This window comes from Lethenteron reissneri, chromosome 42 (genome assembly GCF_015708825.2).
Source record: "Lethenteron reissneri isolate LAM-NWPU_2019-01 chromosome 42, ASM1570882v1, whole genome shotgun sequence".
In the NCBI taxonomy this organism is placed as follows: Eukaryota; Metazoa; Chordata; class Hyperoartia; order Petromyzontiformes; family Petromyzontidae; genus Lethenteron; species Lethenteron reissneri.
This window is the reverse complement of record NC_083820.1, coordinates 4,662,409-4,677,795: the sequence shown is the minus strand read 5'-3', so window position 1 is coordinate 4,677,795 and position 15,387 is coordinate 4,662,409. Positions and strand designations below refer to the sequence as shown.

The 15,387-nt window shown below is 41.5% G+C and overlaps 1 protein-coding gene across 1 annotated transcript in view; it reads left to right on the top strand.

Moving 5' to 3' along the window:
* Positions 1 to 15,387, top strand: part of EYS (eyes shut homolog) — a 283,886-nt gene that overhangs the window by 178,308 nt on the left and 90,191 nt on the right. Inside the window, 2 exon segments of the mRNA XM_061569020.1 lie at positions 1,925 to 2,041; positions 3,102 to 4,034. Of these exon segments, the coding sequence (XP_061425004.1) occupies positions 1,925 to 2,041; positions 3,102 to 4,034 (1,050 nt within the window).

The window sequence follows — 15,387 nt, the reverse complement described above, 5'->3', positions numbered from 1 at the left end:
ACAATTCTAAGTCTTCCCGCAATGTTAATGGCCCTGAGCCAGAGATGGAAATTCCACATTGCTATGGTCAGGGCCCATTTATTTCAGAGAAGCTTCTACTTCGACCTAGAAGTAGAAGCTTATATGCAACATAAATGGCGCGGTTATTCATCATCTGAAAATGTCTCTGCTATTCACCGCAGTTTATCTTGGCTACGATGCATTGATGACCACACAATGTCGAAAAGCACACGGTCTGCTTGCTCATGGACTCTAAAGCATCTCATGGCACTCGTAAGGGTCGGTTCCTCCATGCCAGTGCCACAGCCAAATTAACCACCCATAATAAATAGGTGGCATGGGCCTGAATTGGAAAGTGCCCAGCTTGTGCATGTTAACATGCAGCTTAAGTGGGGTGGGGGGTGGAATTAATGGAGCATTTTTATTGGTGCCTCTACAAATCCAAGAAGGACATTCCAGGAGGCATGTCGAAAGAGCAGCACTAAATAACAGACAGTGCTAAACCTGCCTCTGATAGAGATCACTGTTTTGCAGTGGTGAACATACGCTATTGCTCTAATGAGAATGTACGAGTCCTGGGTCTTCTGAATTTTAAAAAAATATTATTTTGTTTTCTAACAGTACCACAGCACTGTTAGAAAACATTAAGCAGCATGGATATGTGAGCATGTGAAATTGTAGCTAAATCTGGCCTGACTTGGCCATTCCCTTTAGGTTGGCATAGCCTAAAATGAATATATGGTGTGCAGCATGTTGTTATCAGCAAGGGGATTAGACGGTACGGTATCATTGATATTATTCCTGCGTGAAACACTCAATTTTAAAAACAACATTTTCACTTGAAGGGATCTCAGAGGTAGCTCTGTAATATCTGCTTCCATGGGCCGTTCTCTTACGCTAAGGGTTGCATTGCTCTGCGAAAGATCTGGAGGGATTCGTCCTATTCATGATGTGACAACGACAGCATAATCAAGATAACATTGGGGAAATGTTCTTCTCAAGTAACAAAAAAGCGCGCAAAATGTTGACAACCACTACCTTAAAAAGTGTTTTGCTTTTCTTTCAAAAACTAAACACAATACATACCCCCCCCCCCTTGTGTTATGAACCTTACTGCTTAAATACAAGTCCATCACTATGTCCACATTTGATCAAAATCACCCAGAAGTTAGTGACCAAGGGGAAAATATAAAACCAGAAAGTGGGATACAGTGAGAGGAGACCTTAGAGGTCAAATGAAACAGCTGCAGATGGAGATGTTGTGGCAATAACGTCGTTGACCATGATGCTATGGATGGTGAATTGGGATCTACAGATGAAATGCGCCTTAGAAATTCACATTACTATTATCATTGATATCTTAACTTGAAGTACATGTTTCATTTTCTCTTGAGTTTCTCAACACCCATAACAATGCTTTTCGCACTGTATTTTGGAAAAAGTGCTGTGGTTAGTATAAAATATATTTGGTCAATTAAAAAAAATTGAATAGTAAAAATGTATCTGTCTAAGTGTAAAATGTAACCATAGTTTTAAACCCAGTTCAATGCTGCGTCTTCAATTGTGTTATTTCCTCGGTCATATGTGAATGTTGTACAATGCCCCCAGTGTTATGCTGCGCATGCTTGCAAAAGAGAGAATCATTTAAAATTGCCATGGCCTTATTTCATTTCCTTTAAAATGTGTTATTACATTTTAGGCGATGGCTATGGGAATTCTATTTATTCCTATAAAGGGAATTGTGGTATGTTTATAGCACGACATATGCTTCTATTTGCTGCAGATAAGGGGTTATAAAAGAAAAACATTAAATCCTATATGAGGATACGATTTTCTATAACCAAGTCGCAAAATGTTTTCAAGTAACCATTAACATTTTTATGGCATACTTTCGATTTGTTTGTCCACCGACCTCCCCTGCCAGGATTTTCTGGTGATCGCTGTGAGGTGGATGTAGATGATTGTCTCACCAAACCCTGTGTTAACGGCGTGTGTCAGGAGGGCAACTCTGAACTGGGATACCTATGTTATTGTCTCCCGGATATCTGGTGAGCCTACACCTCCTCTACTGCATCCTGCGTAATTGAACTCACGAACCAACTTTCATTTGCACTGAACTGTCAAGGCGTGGACAAAGCCGATAGCCACATTTGTCACTGAAATTATCATGCGCTTCTTTCTTATTGGTTCTTTCGGTAAAGTCACGTAGAAGGGAAATAATAACATAATAAAAATTTAACATAATAAAATACAATTCTCACGACGTTTCAGCCACAACGCAAGCAGCCGTCCTCAGGTGAAGAACAGGTCTGTCGGAAAGACAGCGTCTGAATGAACACCACCAAGCTTGGCAGACGCTGTCTTTCTGACAGACCTGTTCTTCACCTGAGGACGGCTGCTTGCGTTGTGGCCGAAACGTCGTGAGAATTGTATTTTATTATGTTTTTTTTCCCTTCTACGTGACTTTACCGAAACAACCAAGAAGATGAATCCCTGCAGTCACGAAAGCTTTAAATCGATATCATGCACTTACACCCCAACGCCACTGAGTTTGAAAAGCGAACAGTAAGCACTGGTACATTTTTTGTAAAATAAACATTACAGCATAGCAACTGCTTTTGATCTCCTAATGTAATCTTTGCACACTTATATTAGCGTTTCAATGGAATGCAATTTTTTCAGATCAACTCTGTGGGTGGCATCGATTTGCGAGGCGACACTTTTGCTGACGACTCGCTGTGCAGTTGACACGGGTTGAGGTTTTGTTTGTAAAAAAAAAATGCGACGAGGATACGTTGCCTGGAAGGCCCCATTGGATTGTACAAATGGAGTTAGCAAAACTGTCCATATGGGGATAGAGTAGATTAGAAACAAAAATAAAATAGGATGGGAAGAACGAGGTGAAATAAAATTCGTAATTTTATCATGAAAATTCACGAATTCCTTCAAGGATAAATCATGACAGGCCTATTGTATATGAAACAATATGCTTACATGTGCTGTTTCAAGTTGCTATGTTGTATCAGTGTTTCCTGCGTTCTGGTATTGTAAATGTAACCATTTAATCGATTGGAAACATTTCCAATACATGTATTCCATTTGTTATCTCCCACAGGGTTTGAACTGTGAATTCAACTATGATGACTGTCTTATTGAAAGATGCCCCGAAGGATACCTTTGTAAAGACGGCCTTAATAATATCACTTGTGTGTCAGAGCCTTCAAGTTTAATGCCTGACATAAAACCGCATTTTGCATCGCATATTGATCCACAGAGTGTGCTCCCAATCATGGAGCAATCTTCTGGACCAATTGAGAAATCTTTTCTCAATGTATTATTTACCCTGCAGCCTTCCATGTCAATGGCTAGAGCATTGAAACAGACAAATTCGGGATCAACCGATATGTTGATGACATCACCATCGGAGCTGTTCCCCTTTCAATATAACGCATTAGATTCGACAACGCCGAGTGTAATATCTACAGAAGTGGCTTATGATCAGACACCCTCCAAGACCACAGAGCACCTTGACAACATGCGTACAACAACCGCCATTTTTGATGAGGAATTTCCAGGATCGCATTCGTGGCCTGGTGTCAATTCAGGGATGCACAAAACGCGTCCGCTTTCGTTCACGGAAGAACCAAAGACCTTGCCAGCGGTCGCCAGCTCAGAGAAACCAATGACCGATCGGCGAGCGTCGTTACAGTTTCCTTCAACCGGCGCTGTGTCAGGTGCAGCGGACCCGCCATCGTCACCCGGTTGGGCAGCCACCCGAGCCGTTAAACCTTCAGCTGTGACATTAAGTTATCGTCAAAGGGACGGCACAGTGGCCAGCCAAGAGCAGGCCGGTCACTCCTCGTCTCCGACAGAACCCGTCCTCCCATCCTTCCAGATCAGCGCTCAGCTGAGGAGCGATATTGAGCGAGACCGCTACGTGTGGTTGCGTCCGTCTCTGCAAGCCGCGTCCACGGGAATGTTTCTCCCAGGGGATGCTTCCGTGGTGCCGGAGCGAGTCTCCGCGCGTGATGCCGGTAGGTCCGGGAATGGGAGCTTTTTAACACGCGTGTCTTCATCGCTAAGGTCATGCGAGCCGATATCATTAGCGGCAGGCCTCTAATGCGACGGATTGTTTTTTTTCCCCATGAGATGTTATACGTATGAATTTTAATGCACGACTTATTGTGAAAAATGCCATATGAAACGGTTAAGTCAGTATGTTTCTGTTAATGTTCTGTTTCTTCGGTTAATGTATGTCGTGTGTGTTGCACGTGTGTCTGTGTGAATGTATGAATGCAAAATGCCACCGCGATCTAATCCCAAGATGTACTTTGTCGAACGTTTCGTTTACAACATTTTAATGACCAAATTTTTTTAAGCTGCAAAACAAGGACATTCTGGCAAAAGCCACCAAAGTATATTTGACTATGTTGAGCAATGACATCATTTAACAGAGGACACTGACCACGTCTCATACAATATGCACACAGTACAGTACTTATTGTAATGCAGAGGTGAACAAGAGCGGGATTGCAATCGATGCCTTTGGAAATCTGTGATTTGGCTGAAGAGGAAAGTTTTCAATCATGTCATATACCACCAGCTTTCACACGTGGTATGTTGAACGTCGACTTTGACCGAGGACATTTCAACGAAATCGGAGCGGTGCACACCTTAAATGACACCGAGTTGGCCAACAGATGGGAACACGTGGGATCTGAATACAGCTCAGAGTCATCACCAAGTGGGCTTCGGTCGGACACATCAACAGAAGGGACGAAGACCGATGGATGACAGAATGGCAGACAAAGTAGTGGTTCTGGTTGGAACCTCCTGGTTACACCAGCCCACAAGGGATTATTGTGTCCGTCGTGCATGGGAGGGGTGGGGCTGGGTTTAGAGGGTGGGGCTGGGTGGGGAAGGGAGGGTGGGGAGGGGCTGGGTGGGGAGGGTGGGGAGGGGCTGGGTGGGGAGGGTGGGGCTGGGTGGGGAGGGGCTGGTCACCCCGTGGGTGCCCTTGTAAAACTCAACGTTTAACCTACTCACGCCGGCTTGTGCCCGCCCTCACAGTCGGGCATATTTGCGGAATAGACCACGCCGCCGTTGACCCTGGCCATTGACCGAGCAACCCAACGTTCCTACCAGCTCCCTCCGCAGGAATGTGTTTAATGCAGACTTGATGCCTTGAATAAGGGGGACCTATTTGGTTATTTGAACATCTTAACACCTCCTGTTTTATTGCCAGAAAATGTTAAAAAACCTTTTCTTAAAGTAGATATTGACCACTCCAGACAGGCAGCAGTCGAATAAGTTCATGCACAGGAGTGCTATGAAATGTGGCATCAAGGATAGTGAGGGATGTTGACTGTGCAGAATGACCTTAATAATAATAATGTGTTTTATTTTACCCAAGGACGCCTCACTGAGTCTGACGACTCTCGTAGGAGCATACTTTTTTGTTCCAGCAAATACCAATTTGAGTACAATATTGTGTTTCCTCCCTTGACTTCCCCTCTTTGTTTCCCTATTAGTCCAAAACACAGGGCTTACTTGCACCTGCACCTAAGCTTTTTCGAGCACCCCTTGCTCTCAAACGATATTGTTCTGTTTTTTTATTCCTGTGTGTTTCGTTTACGAGCATTAAATACGTCGTCTGTTAGTGGCGCGATATTCTTGAAGGAACCCTTGCACTCGTTCTCTGTAATATTGATGCTTTTGTCTTTACTTTTTTGTTGTTGCTGTTTTACTCGGATCTCCATTTTGTAAAAAAAAAAAGGCCAGACAACTGGCGAAACCGGATTATCCATGTAGAAAATCAAAGTCACCTAAAGTAAAGTGAGAGGATACCACGTCCAATGCACACAAGGACACAGCTACTCAAGTGCCGTTGCTGAGCGTGGGCTCTGTTCTTTGTGTACGGGTTTCGCTTTCGCTCCGCGCGATGGCTCGTGCAATGCGAGCCGTTTGCCGATTCTGATGAAGGTTTCGGTGAAATGACAGGGTTATTATGGTAAAAATGTTTTATCCCCCCCCCCCCACTGCCTTTGGTGGCCTGTAAGAGAGCCGAAGATAAAACGCTTTAATATTCTGCAAAGGGCCTCAATGTGCCATCTCGGGCATAAAAGCAGGTTTCCATCACAGCCATGCAATGATATCCATTATGACCACAGTGGCTTATTCGTACTCTATGGCAGATATTGGCCAAAAGTACAATATTTTTGGGATTTAGTTTGGAACACAGCGATATTGCCGTTCTCTCGGAACGGAATATTTAAGCAAACTTAAATCCAGAAATGTGGCACGGCTTGTTCTTTCTCCTCTTTTGTAGTTTGTATTAGTTGAAAACTATATTCTAAGACCTCCCCACATTGCACTGACCTTTAAAACAATTTTTTATACACAACCCAGGATATTGTCATTTGAAAGATATTTTCTTGACTCGATATATCAGTCTTAATGTTACAGACAGGTCAAATTATTTCCCCACTCAAACTGGAATAGATCAGTGCTCAAGTCTAATGACAGCACGAAATTCTACATTCTTATGGAAGTGGCTATGGTTAGGATTATGAACGGCATTAATTTAGTATCGTGTATGCTATTTAATAAAGTTTTTGTAATTTTTACTTTCATAATTTTTAAAGTGTACCGGATAATGAAAGAAAAAAAACTTTTATTGTTTTATTAAACTATCTACTTTTAGGAGGTGTGATACGTCGCGTTAGTTTGACCGTTGTAGCCTTGAGCATTTACATTGAATCGTCAGAGCTGAAAAGGCATGGTTCAGTCTGACCCGGGCAACATTCAGCTTATGTGAAGGTATTTTTTTGTTCATTTTATTAAACTAATACCTATTATTGGCGGCAACATTTTTTTTCCGTATGTGGCCATGTCTTAGCGAGTGCACGCAGTGGCTCTCTGCTTTACGCATCTGTCACTCATCCGTCACTCATCCGTCACTCATCCGTCACTCATCTGTCACTCATCCGTCACTCATCCGTCACTCATCCGTCACTCATCCGTCACTCATCCGTCACTCATCCGTCACTCACCTGTCACTCATCGCTTCCTCCGCACCACCGCTGTGTGGCACTGTCACGCGGCAGACTCCATTTTGAGATAATTGGATGAAGTGCGCCATACAAATGTAAATTGTGATCATTGTTTTACCATGGTGTCAAGTGTAAATATTTAAATCACGATTTTGTAAATAAAATTAAACCTAAAGGTGCCATTGGTTTTAATGTCCACGAACTACAACTCGGAAGTAAGAGATAAACTATTTTTTTAATCAATTTATGAATAAAATAATGATGTCTTGGTAGATTATATGTGATCAAGTAAAAAATAAAGCAATCTGATATGCCAATCAGGACATAAACCGATAACAACATTGGGTCATGTTCCAATTTTGATCACCAATATGAAATCGTGTGCTACTGCTTTAAACTATGAACGAGTTGATATATGGGAACAAAGACAGTCGAATAGAGTGGTTGTCAATTCCCTTTCTCAAATTCCTTTTGTGTTTATGGGCACAAAACTTTGGGAACACAATGCAGTTAAAAAATCATTCCGGGGATTTTTCTTCCTTTTATATCCCATTCGCACTGTTGGTGCATGTGACCTTTTATCACATGCTTACAATATTGATTTACTTGACCCATGTCTTCCTTGAATATCGAGACTGAATGGCCTCTTACCTGGTCATAAATAAAGTAAATGAATGAACGATGAAATGTTGTTACGTCACGATACAAAGAAATGTCAATTCAGAACTCAGGCAGAGAGCAGTTAGTGTCACACTATCTCGTGTGAGAGAATGGCTGGAGAAGATGATGGCCGAGAAAATGCTTCTCAAGTTATTTCGGCAACCTCTCATTTAAAAGTTGGTGACGCATTCTTATATAACCCCCGAAAAAAATGTCTACTGCAAGGCATTCAAAGTGAAAATGTTCATCCAAATTAATTAAAATAATAACACTATGTAACACAATTTTTGTTCCTAGGTCGTAAGTGTTATTTCGTAATTGCTTATGCCTAAAATGTATAGAAAATGGCTATTATTCCCCACAAACTTTGCTTTTATGACCAGGACAGTAATATTTTGAAATGTGCTTATTTTCAATGAGAAAACAGGCAAATTTGTGTATTTTCGTTCACATAAAGTCAGAAAAAACAACATATTAATTAAAATTAACATATATTAATACTAAAGTAATACAAAAAGGACTACAAAAGATTTAGAAGTGAGTAGTTTTTTAGATTTACGATTATGCTGTAAATCACTTTCACGAATCAGCCCCCAAATGTAGTCTCCCATCATGTTCTCATTATACTGTCCTTGGTAGCAACATTCAAAGTCCTAGTATATCCTGGTGGAAGCACTCGCCTTTCTCGCTTCGAGTACGCTCCCATGTTCTCCTTTAATTTATCAAGATGAGCATCAAGGATATGGACTTTGAGGGACTTCCTGCAGCCCATTGTGCCGTAGTTCTTCACCAGAGTCTCAACCAGCTCCACATAGTTGTCGACCTTGTGATTGCCCAGGAAGTCACGAACCACTGCAACAAAGCTGTTCCAAGCCACTTTCTCCTTACTAGTGAGCTTCTTGGGAAATTCATTGCACTCCAGGATCTTCTTTATCTGTTGTCCGATGAAGACACCAGCTTTGACCTTTGCCTTAGACAGCTTAGGGAAGAAATCTTGAAGGTACTTGAAGGCTGCCGACTTCTTATCTACATCAGCACCTTCCCGGGGTCCACCAGTGGCTCCCACTTGACGTTGTTCCTCCCCACAGAGAACTCAGTCCGCTGTGGCCAGTCCCGCCTCTGGTAGTGCGCCTTGGTGTCCCTGCTGTCCCAAAGGCAAAGGTAGCAGGGAAAGTTGGTAAAACTGCCTTGGAGACCCATCAGGAATGTCACCATTTTGAAGTCTCCGATGACCTCCCAGCCGTACTCATCATACTTCAAGGCGTCTAGAAAGGTCTTGATGCTGTTGTAATCTTCTTTGAGGTGCACCGAGTGAGCCAGAGGAAGAGACGGGTACTTGTTACCATTATGGAGCAGCACGGCTTTGAGGCTTCTGGATAAGCTGTCAATGAAGAGGCGCCACTCATTCTGGTTACAGGTGATTCCGATTGCCTAGAACAGACTGGTCACATTGTCGTAGAAGCAGAGCCCATCTTGACAGGTGAAGTAGCTGCAAAAAGGTTGGTGACGCTTCCTCTGATCTGCGACTTGCACACTTTTATCCAACAAGTTCCACTGCTTGAGCCTAGACGTCAAAAGCTCGGCATTGGACTTGGTGAGACCAAGATCTCTGATCAAATCGTTGAGGTATTTTTGGTTGGGGTAGTATGGGTTTCTCTCCTCAGTTCCACCTCTGAAATTGTCATCTGGATCTACAACGTCTGCCTCGCTCTCTGACTTGCTGTTCTCTTTTAAAGAGGGCTGGTCTCTCTCCGGAGGAGTGGGTACAGGGGCTCATGGCAGTGTGACACCGGGCGATGGATGAAGGAAGGTCTGGATACGTAATAGCAGGTGCATTCCTGCCAGTCCGACGTTTGGAAGGGTCGACCATGCAGAAGTAGCAGTTGCTTGAGTGGTCAGTGGGTTCCCGCCAAATTCTTAGGATAGCAAACTTCATGGCTCTCTTTTCCCCTCTGTACCATCCTACAAAAATACATTAATTTCACCCATGACTAATGTGTAAGAGATTCTCGAAACATTTTTAAAAAATGATAGATTTTTTCGATAACATTGAAAATTTAAAAACATTTTTAATTAACAACTTTTAAAAAAAAAATAGCAAAATTTATAACATAAATTTCTGAGCATTAATTGTCCATTTTTCCTTCCAGAGTTTTTTTTGCATCGCTCGCAGATGAAATGAGGTGCCCAGGGTTTGTATTGATCACCGACAGGCATGCCGAAATGTGCCTTGTCGGCCTCACACATCTTTGCAGATGCTTCCACAGAGTACTTTTTCGCTCTTGTCTTGATAAATTGGCCGCAGACATAGCAAAATGCGTCTGACAGATGCTTGCAGCCTCTTGATGCCATCTCAGAAAAATGCAGATATGTATCCACTTAGGCAGCTGGAAGTAAACATAACTTGTGGGCTTAAGGCCCCTGTATTTATACTATTATTGATATTACTGGAAAATCTTAGAATGTTCTAGAAGTTAATTATGGGCACTATTGGATTGCTGCTTGGTCCACTGAGTCACTAAACTCATAGGTCACTCTGGAGCATCCACCAATGCATGTCTGATTTAAATGTGTTGATCACCATCATCATCATCATAACGCAATTAGCACACTGTTGGAAGTAAATAATGGTTTTCCTTTGGAGAAACTGTTCCCTCTTCATGAGCATGTGATATTTCCACTTTGAAATGAATAACTGCCACTGCGTAGTTTGCTTGAGCAGAGATACATGCGGGCTTATGGAATCTAATGGCAGACACGCTCGAACATTAGTTAATTCGTGACATTTTGTGCTTTACAAGGTGTCGTATTAACATTATTACAATTTAGATTTGTTCAATAAAAATAGAATATTTTAGGTATATATGGCATTACTGTGTAATAATTGCTTTACATTTATTTTATTTTATTCGAACGTTATTGCACTTTACTGTTGACAGTGAATGTCTGCCTCTGTGATGCAGTATATATATATATATTTTGGACAAGGTCTCAGCGCTGAAGGGTTAAGCAATTGGTGATTGGTCACGGAGCCAGATGGTTCTCATAAATGTGCCTTGGAAATTCTCTTACGGCTCCCCTGTTTTGGGGACACCCAAAAGTCATCATGGCATTCAGAAAGAGAGATGGAACCCGTTAAATTTTTATTGCACACTTGGCCTGTAAAGAACAAGCCAGTCTATAAATATGTGTTTTATATATTTCTCTATATATGTACCGGTTTTTTTCTACTTTTTAATCTCGCTCCTTTTACCAGATGCTATAGTTTGAAAGCATTGTTTAATATGTACTTTAAATGCTAAATTCAGTACTTGAAAAAGCCATATCAATCGGGGTATTGAATGTCTGTAGAAATATGGCAATGTGGTTTTATAGCAAAGTGACGTAGAACTGTATTGGCATGATGCACAAAGCCCCTCTGTGCTTTTAGCGATTGTACCTTTCATTTCTCTTGGCAATGAAATATATTTACCAGTAAACAATGAGATATTAAATAATCACATCGAAATCGGGGTTATGAGCTACTGTAATGTATTATTGCATAGAAAATAAGACAAATTGTGAGCTTTTATGGAAGCGATATTTAAGAAAGAAAAAGGGTTGCAGTGCAAAACAGTAACAACAACAAAATAATCATCAGCTGATACCCAGGGGGCTGAATATGAAATCTCCAAGTGTAGATGATTCATCACCACTCTCCAGTCGTCACTTTGATTCTACAAGTAAAAAGCAACCGTTGACTTCATATTTAATCCCGGAGAGGCTACACGGGTCGTTAGTGGGCTTAGCAGATCTATCATGCTGTTTGGCATTGGGAGAGAGCTGCAGGCCACATTTTTTTTTCGCGTGGGTGGAAAGTAAGAGAACAAACACAAGAGAGAGCTTTCCGGGCAAATGCTTTATGATTCACACGATGAGTCTGCGCGAGATGCGGCGGGTTCATTTGCTCACAGAAAGTTTTGTGGACACTGCACCAGTGATCGTAGTGCTGCCATTACTTTTTTTTCCCCTGCACACACATTCTCATGTTTGTATACATCTCAAATGTCAAGCTATATTTCTTTGATATCATCTCATTTTTTTTTACAATACTGACATACAGGGGCCTGCCTTCTCGTAGTTTCCGTCCATTAGCCATGATGAATTGTGCACGTTCATAACCAGGGATTACAGTAGGTGATCTGTCTGGCCTGAATACCACAGTGGAATCTCAGTGGAATCGGACCAATTCTGTGGATTTGGGGACCGGCACTACCATTCAATTGTGATGCTGACCGCCTGGAATTCCACTGAATCATCAATTTTGACGGACTGGGATCGATGATGACTAGCTTTGTCATACTTCGTGGAAGCCAGGTGCCATGTGCCATCATGTCGGCAGGGTGGCGTAGTTATAACACTCCGTGCTGTCTTTCTGACAGACCTGTTCTTCACCTGAGGACGGCTGCTTGCGTTGTGGCCGAAACGTCGTGAGAATTATTTTATTATGTTTTATTTGTATTATTTTATTATTTCCATTCTACGTGACTTTACCGAAAGAACCAAGAAGAACACTCCGTGCCTTAAAGCAAGAAGGACCTGGTGACAATAGCTCACCCAGGCACCTTTCTGTGTGGCGTTTGTATGTTCTCCCTCCATCCTCTATGGGCTTCCTCAGGGCCTGGTTTCCTGCCATAGCTCAAAACACGCAATGCAACCGTTGTTGGTCAAACATCCCAGTGCTGAAAAATGACATGCAAATAATTCAATTAGGATTACAGCTCACAACATCGCCCCCTTATGGTTCAACCTTGGCAGGGCCTTCCTGAAAAACAGTGTTGTGACTTCGTGAGGCTTTTTATTGTAAACAATCTGAGTAATAATAATAGTAGTGTCTTGCTTGAACGCAATGCCTGAATTGTAGTGGAATTGGGCCAATTCTGCTCACTCGGCATCAGCCATTCATTCCAGCGTTGTTTTATAGATAGCCGGGTGTGTAATGAGTTGTTTGTATGTATGTTGAAATTCTTCCGCATCGTGCGTAGCCAACCGTGCTAATCGGAGGTGCGGTAAGGTTAGATGTTCAGCATTACATTTTGTAGGTGAGAGCTTAGCCTGAAATTGGTGTGTCCTTTGTGAAAAAGGACACTTTACTCAGATTGGTCTCTGTTCTACAATTTCAAAGAGGAGAAGATGACTGGCACATTGCAGTGAGCTTTCAGCTTGTCATGCTTTGTTTCCGATCCAGTGGCTTTGGATAGAGAAGCACCGCTTTTGCTGCATCTACTTTTCGCCTAAACAACTTCTCTTGCCGTGTTTATAAATAGCTCCCATTCCAGGAACCCCGCAATATTTATTTGCCACAACAGGTTTGTTGCACATGAGTGGTTGTGTTACGAGTAGATTTCACGGCGCGGCTGATATTTTTGTTGCATTAAATTCCCTGCATAGGTGAGCCATCTCACTCTGAGGAGCAAGAGTTGTAACACTTTAAAATTGGAAATGTTTACATTTGGAGAACAGTACCGATGTTGATTTTGGATCACATCTTTCAGGCATTAGCAGTCTTCCCGAATACAAAGGCAGAATCAGAGAGATGTGCAACAAAGGATTTTGTATCAAAACGTACTTGTGCCGTTTGGAAATTGGAAGTGTGACAGCAAAGTTGACGGTTTTATAGCGTGGATTGTACCCCCTTCATGGTTTAGCTCAAAAGGATCTGGGTCGTCGGCTAGTGTTTTCTGAACGACTCTTTGATAAGACAATAATCACACCCAGAGCCCATTGCGGATATCTAATCAAAGCGGACAAATTCGAGCCAGTGAACTCATTTTATCTATCTTTCAAAATCCAAACATTTATTGACATAAAATGTACTCCAATCAAATTACGGTTTGCCTTAGGTCACAAAAAAATTTGTGAAGGTTCACCGCTTGAGTCAGAATCACAAAATGCGCACGTAAATATTTAAATATGCCGTCCAGTTATAGATCTAAGCTCTCTTTATGAAATCCCAAAGTAAGCTTGCACTACACATTTCAAAATGCGCATTCAGAATTAGATGGTGCACTTGTCAAATGCTGGACAGGATGTCATGGTTTGGCACCAGCAGTCAATTGCTCCATCACCCATTTTGCTGCACAAGGAAAGACCTTTGATTAATCCATACACTGAGACTCAGGGAGTGTTTGTTCGAGTGCTAGTGACGGTGATGTAATTTCAACTTGGCACGAGGTCACGTTAGGACACGTCAAACCATGGAACCGTTGCCAAGTCTCCAGCTAAGTGCCTACTGGGGCTACCCAGGCGCTTAGTGGCACATGACAGGTATTAACATCACCGATATCAGAGATGGAGATGAATTTAATTTATACGGACGGAATTGACGCAGAGTCATGACATAGCTTCAATTAGATGTTTATGGTGGTGTGTGTGAATTATCACTGAAGATGTATTTTGTTATTGGTATTCTACTCTGCAGTGGGTAAAATCACATTATTATTTTCTCTCTCCACTGTTTTAATCTCATAATCATGTCATCCCCAATATTGAGCTCAACGGTCAGGTATTATGTACCGTACTGATTAAAACAAAATTGGACGCATTGACACGTTGCTTTTTATGATAAAATGTATCTGTATAGAAAACACTCCAACCCTAATACTAGTCCACATCTTTCCTTCAACATTAGCAGTCTTACCCTGCTGACTTAAGTGTGATTCCTAGCCGCAGATAAAATCGGTGGTGAATCGTTGCAGAACCAGTCCTGGGTCCCCCAGTACCTTGAAGTACGGTCAAACAACCCCCCCCCATTACTAACACACCATGGGGAGGGCATTATAGTATTGGTAAATATTCCCACCTTCCATGGATCTATATTCTGTGTAACAGCAATTACCTATAGTTACTAATGAAACAGCCAATTTACTCAACGTGATGTTCGTATCCTTAATCGCTCTACAAATGAAAACAAAATCTTGAAATATCTGGATTTTCGTCACGAAAATTTTATTGACATTATTATTCAGCGTTATTTGGCTAATAGTTGACTAAGTTCACTTTCCTCTATGGTAGACAACGTAAATATTTTTTGTGGATAGTTCTCTTTTTCATATATATATAGACCGTCTCCTACTATAGAAATATATAATTTCTACCACTTATCAAGACCATCAATAGAGATGATCAATGCCTTCTGCTCATTTTAGAAGGGGTACACTTTGACCTTAGAATTGTTTCGTATAAATAAGCACATCTATGTGAATGACAAAGTGGGGAGGCCTTTGTCTTTCACATATATAGATAGACCTGATGATGGTAACTGTGCATGCCCACTGTTGTGTCTTTACACAGCAATGGGTATACACAGTTATCATCATCATCAGCCATGATCAATCCACTGCAATGGAACACAGCATGAGAGTGCAGTCGTAAAATACAAAGGAATTATTATTTCTAGATTTGAAGTTTTCGTGACTGCAAGGATCTATACTCTTTGGTTCTTTCGGTAAAGTCACGTAGGTGAAAATAAAATAAAAATAAGAATAAAATAAAAGTACAAAATGAAAATATAAATAACTCAATCAAATCACGACGTTTCGATTGATGATTGCTTGTGTTGCAATCGAAATGTGATTTAATTTAGTTATTTCAATTTTTTTTATTTTATTTTATTCTTATTTTATAATTTTTTTAC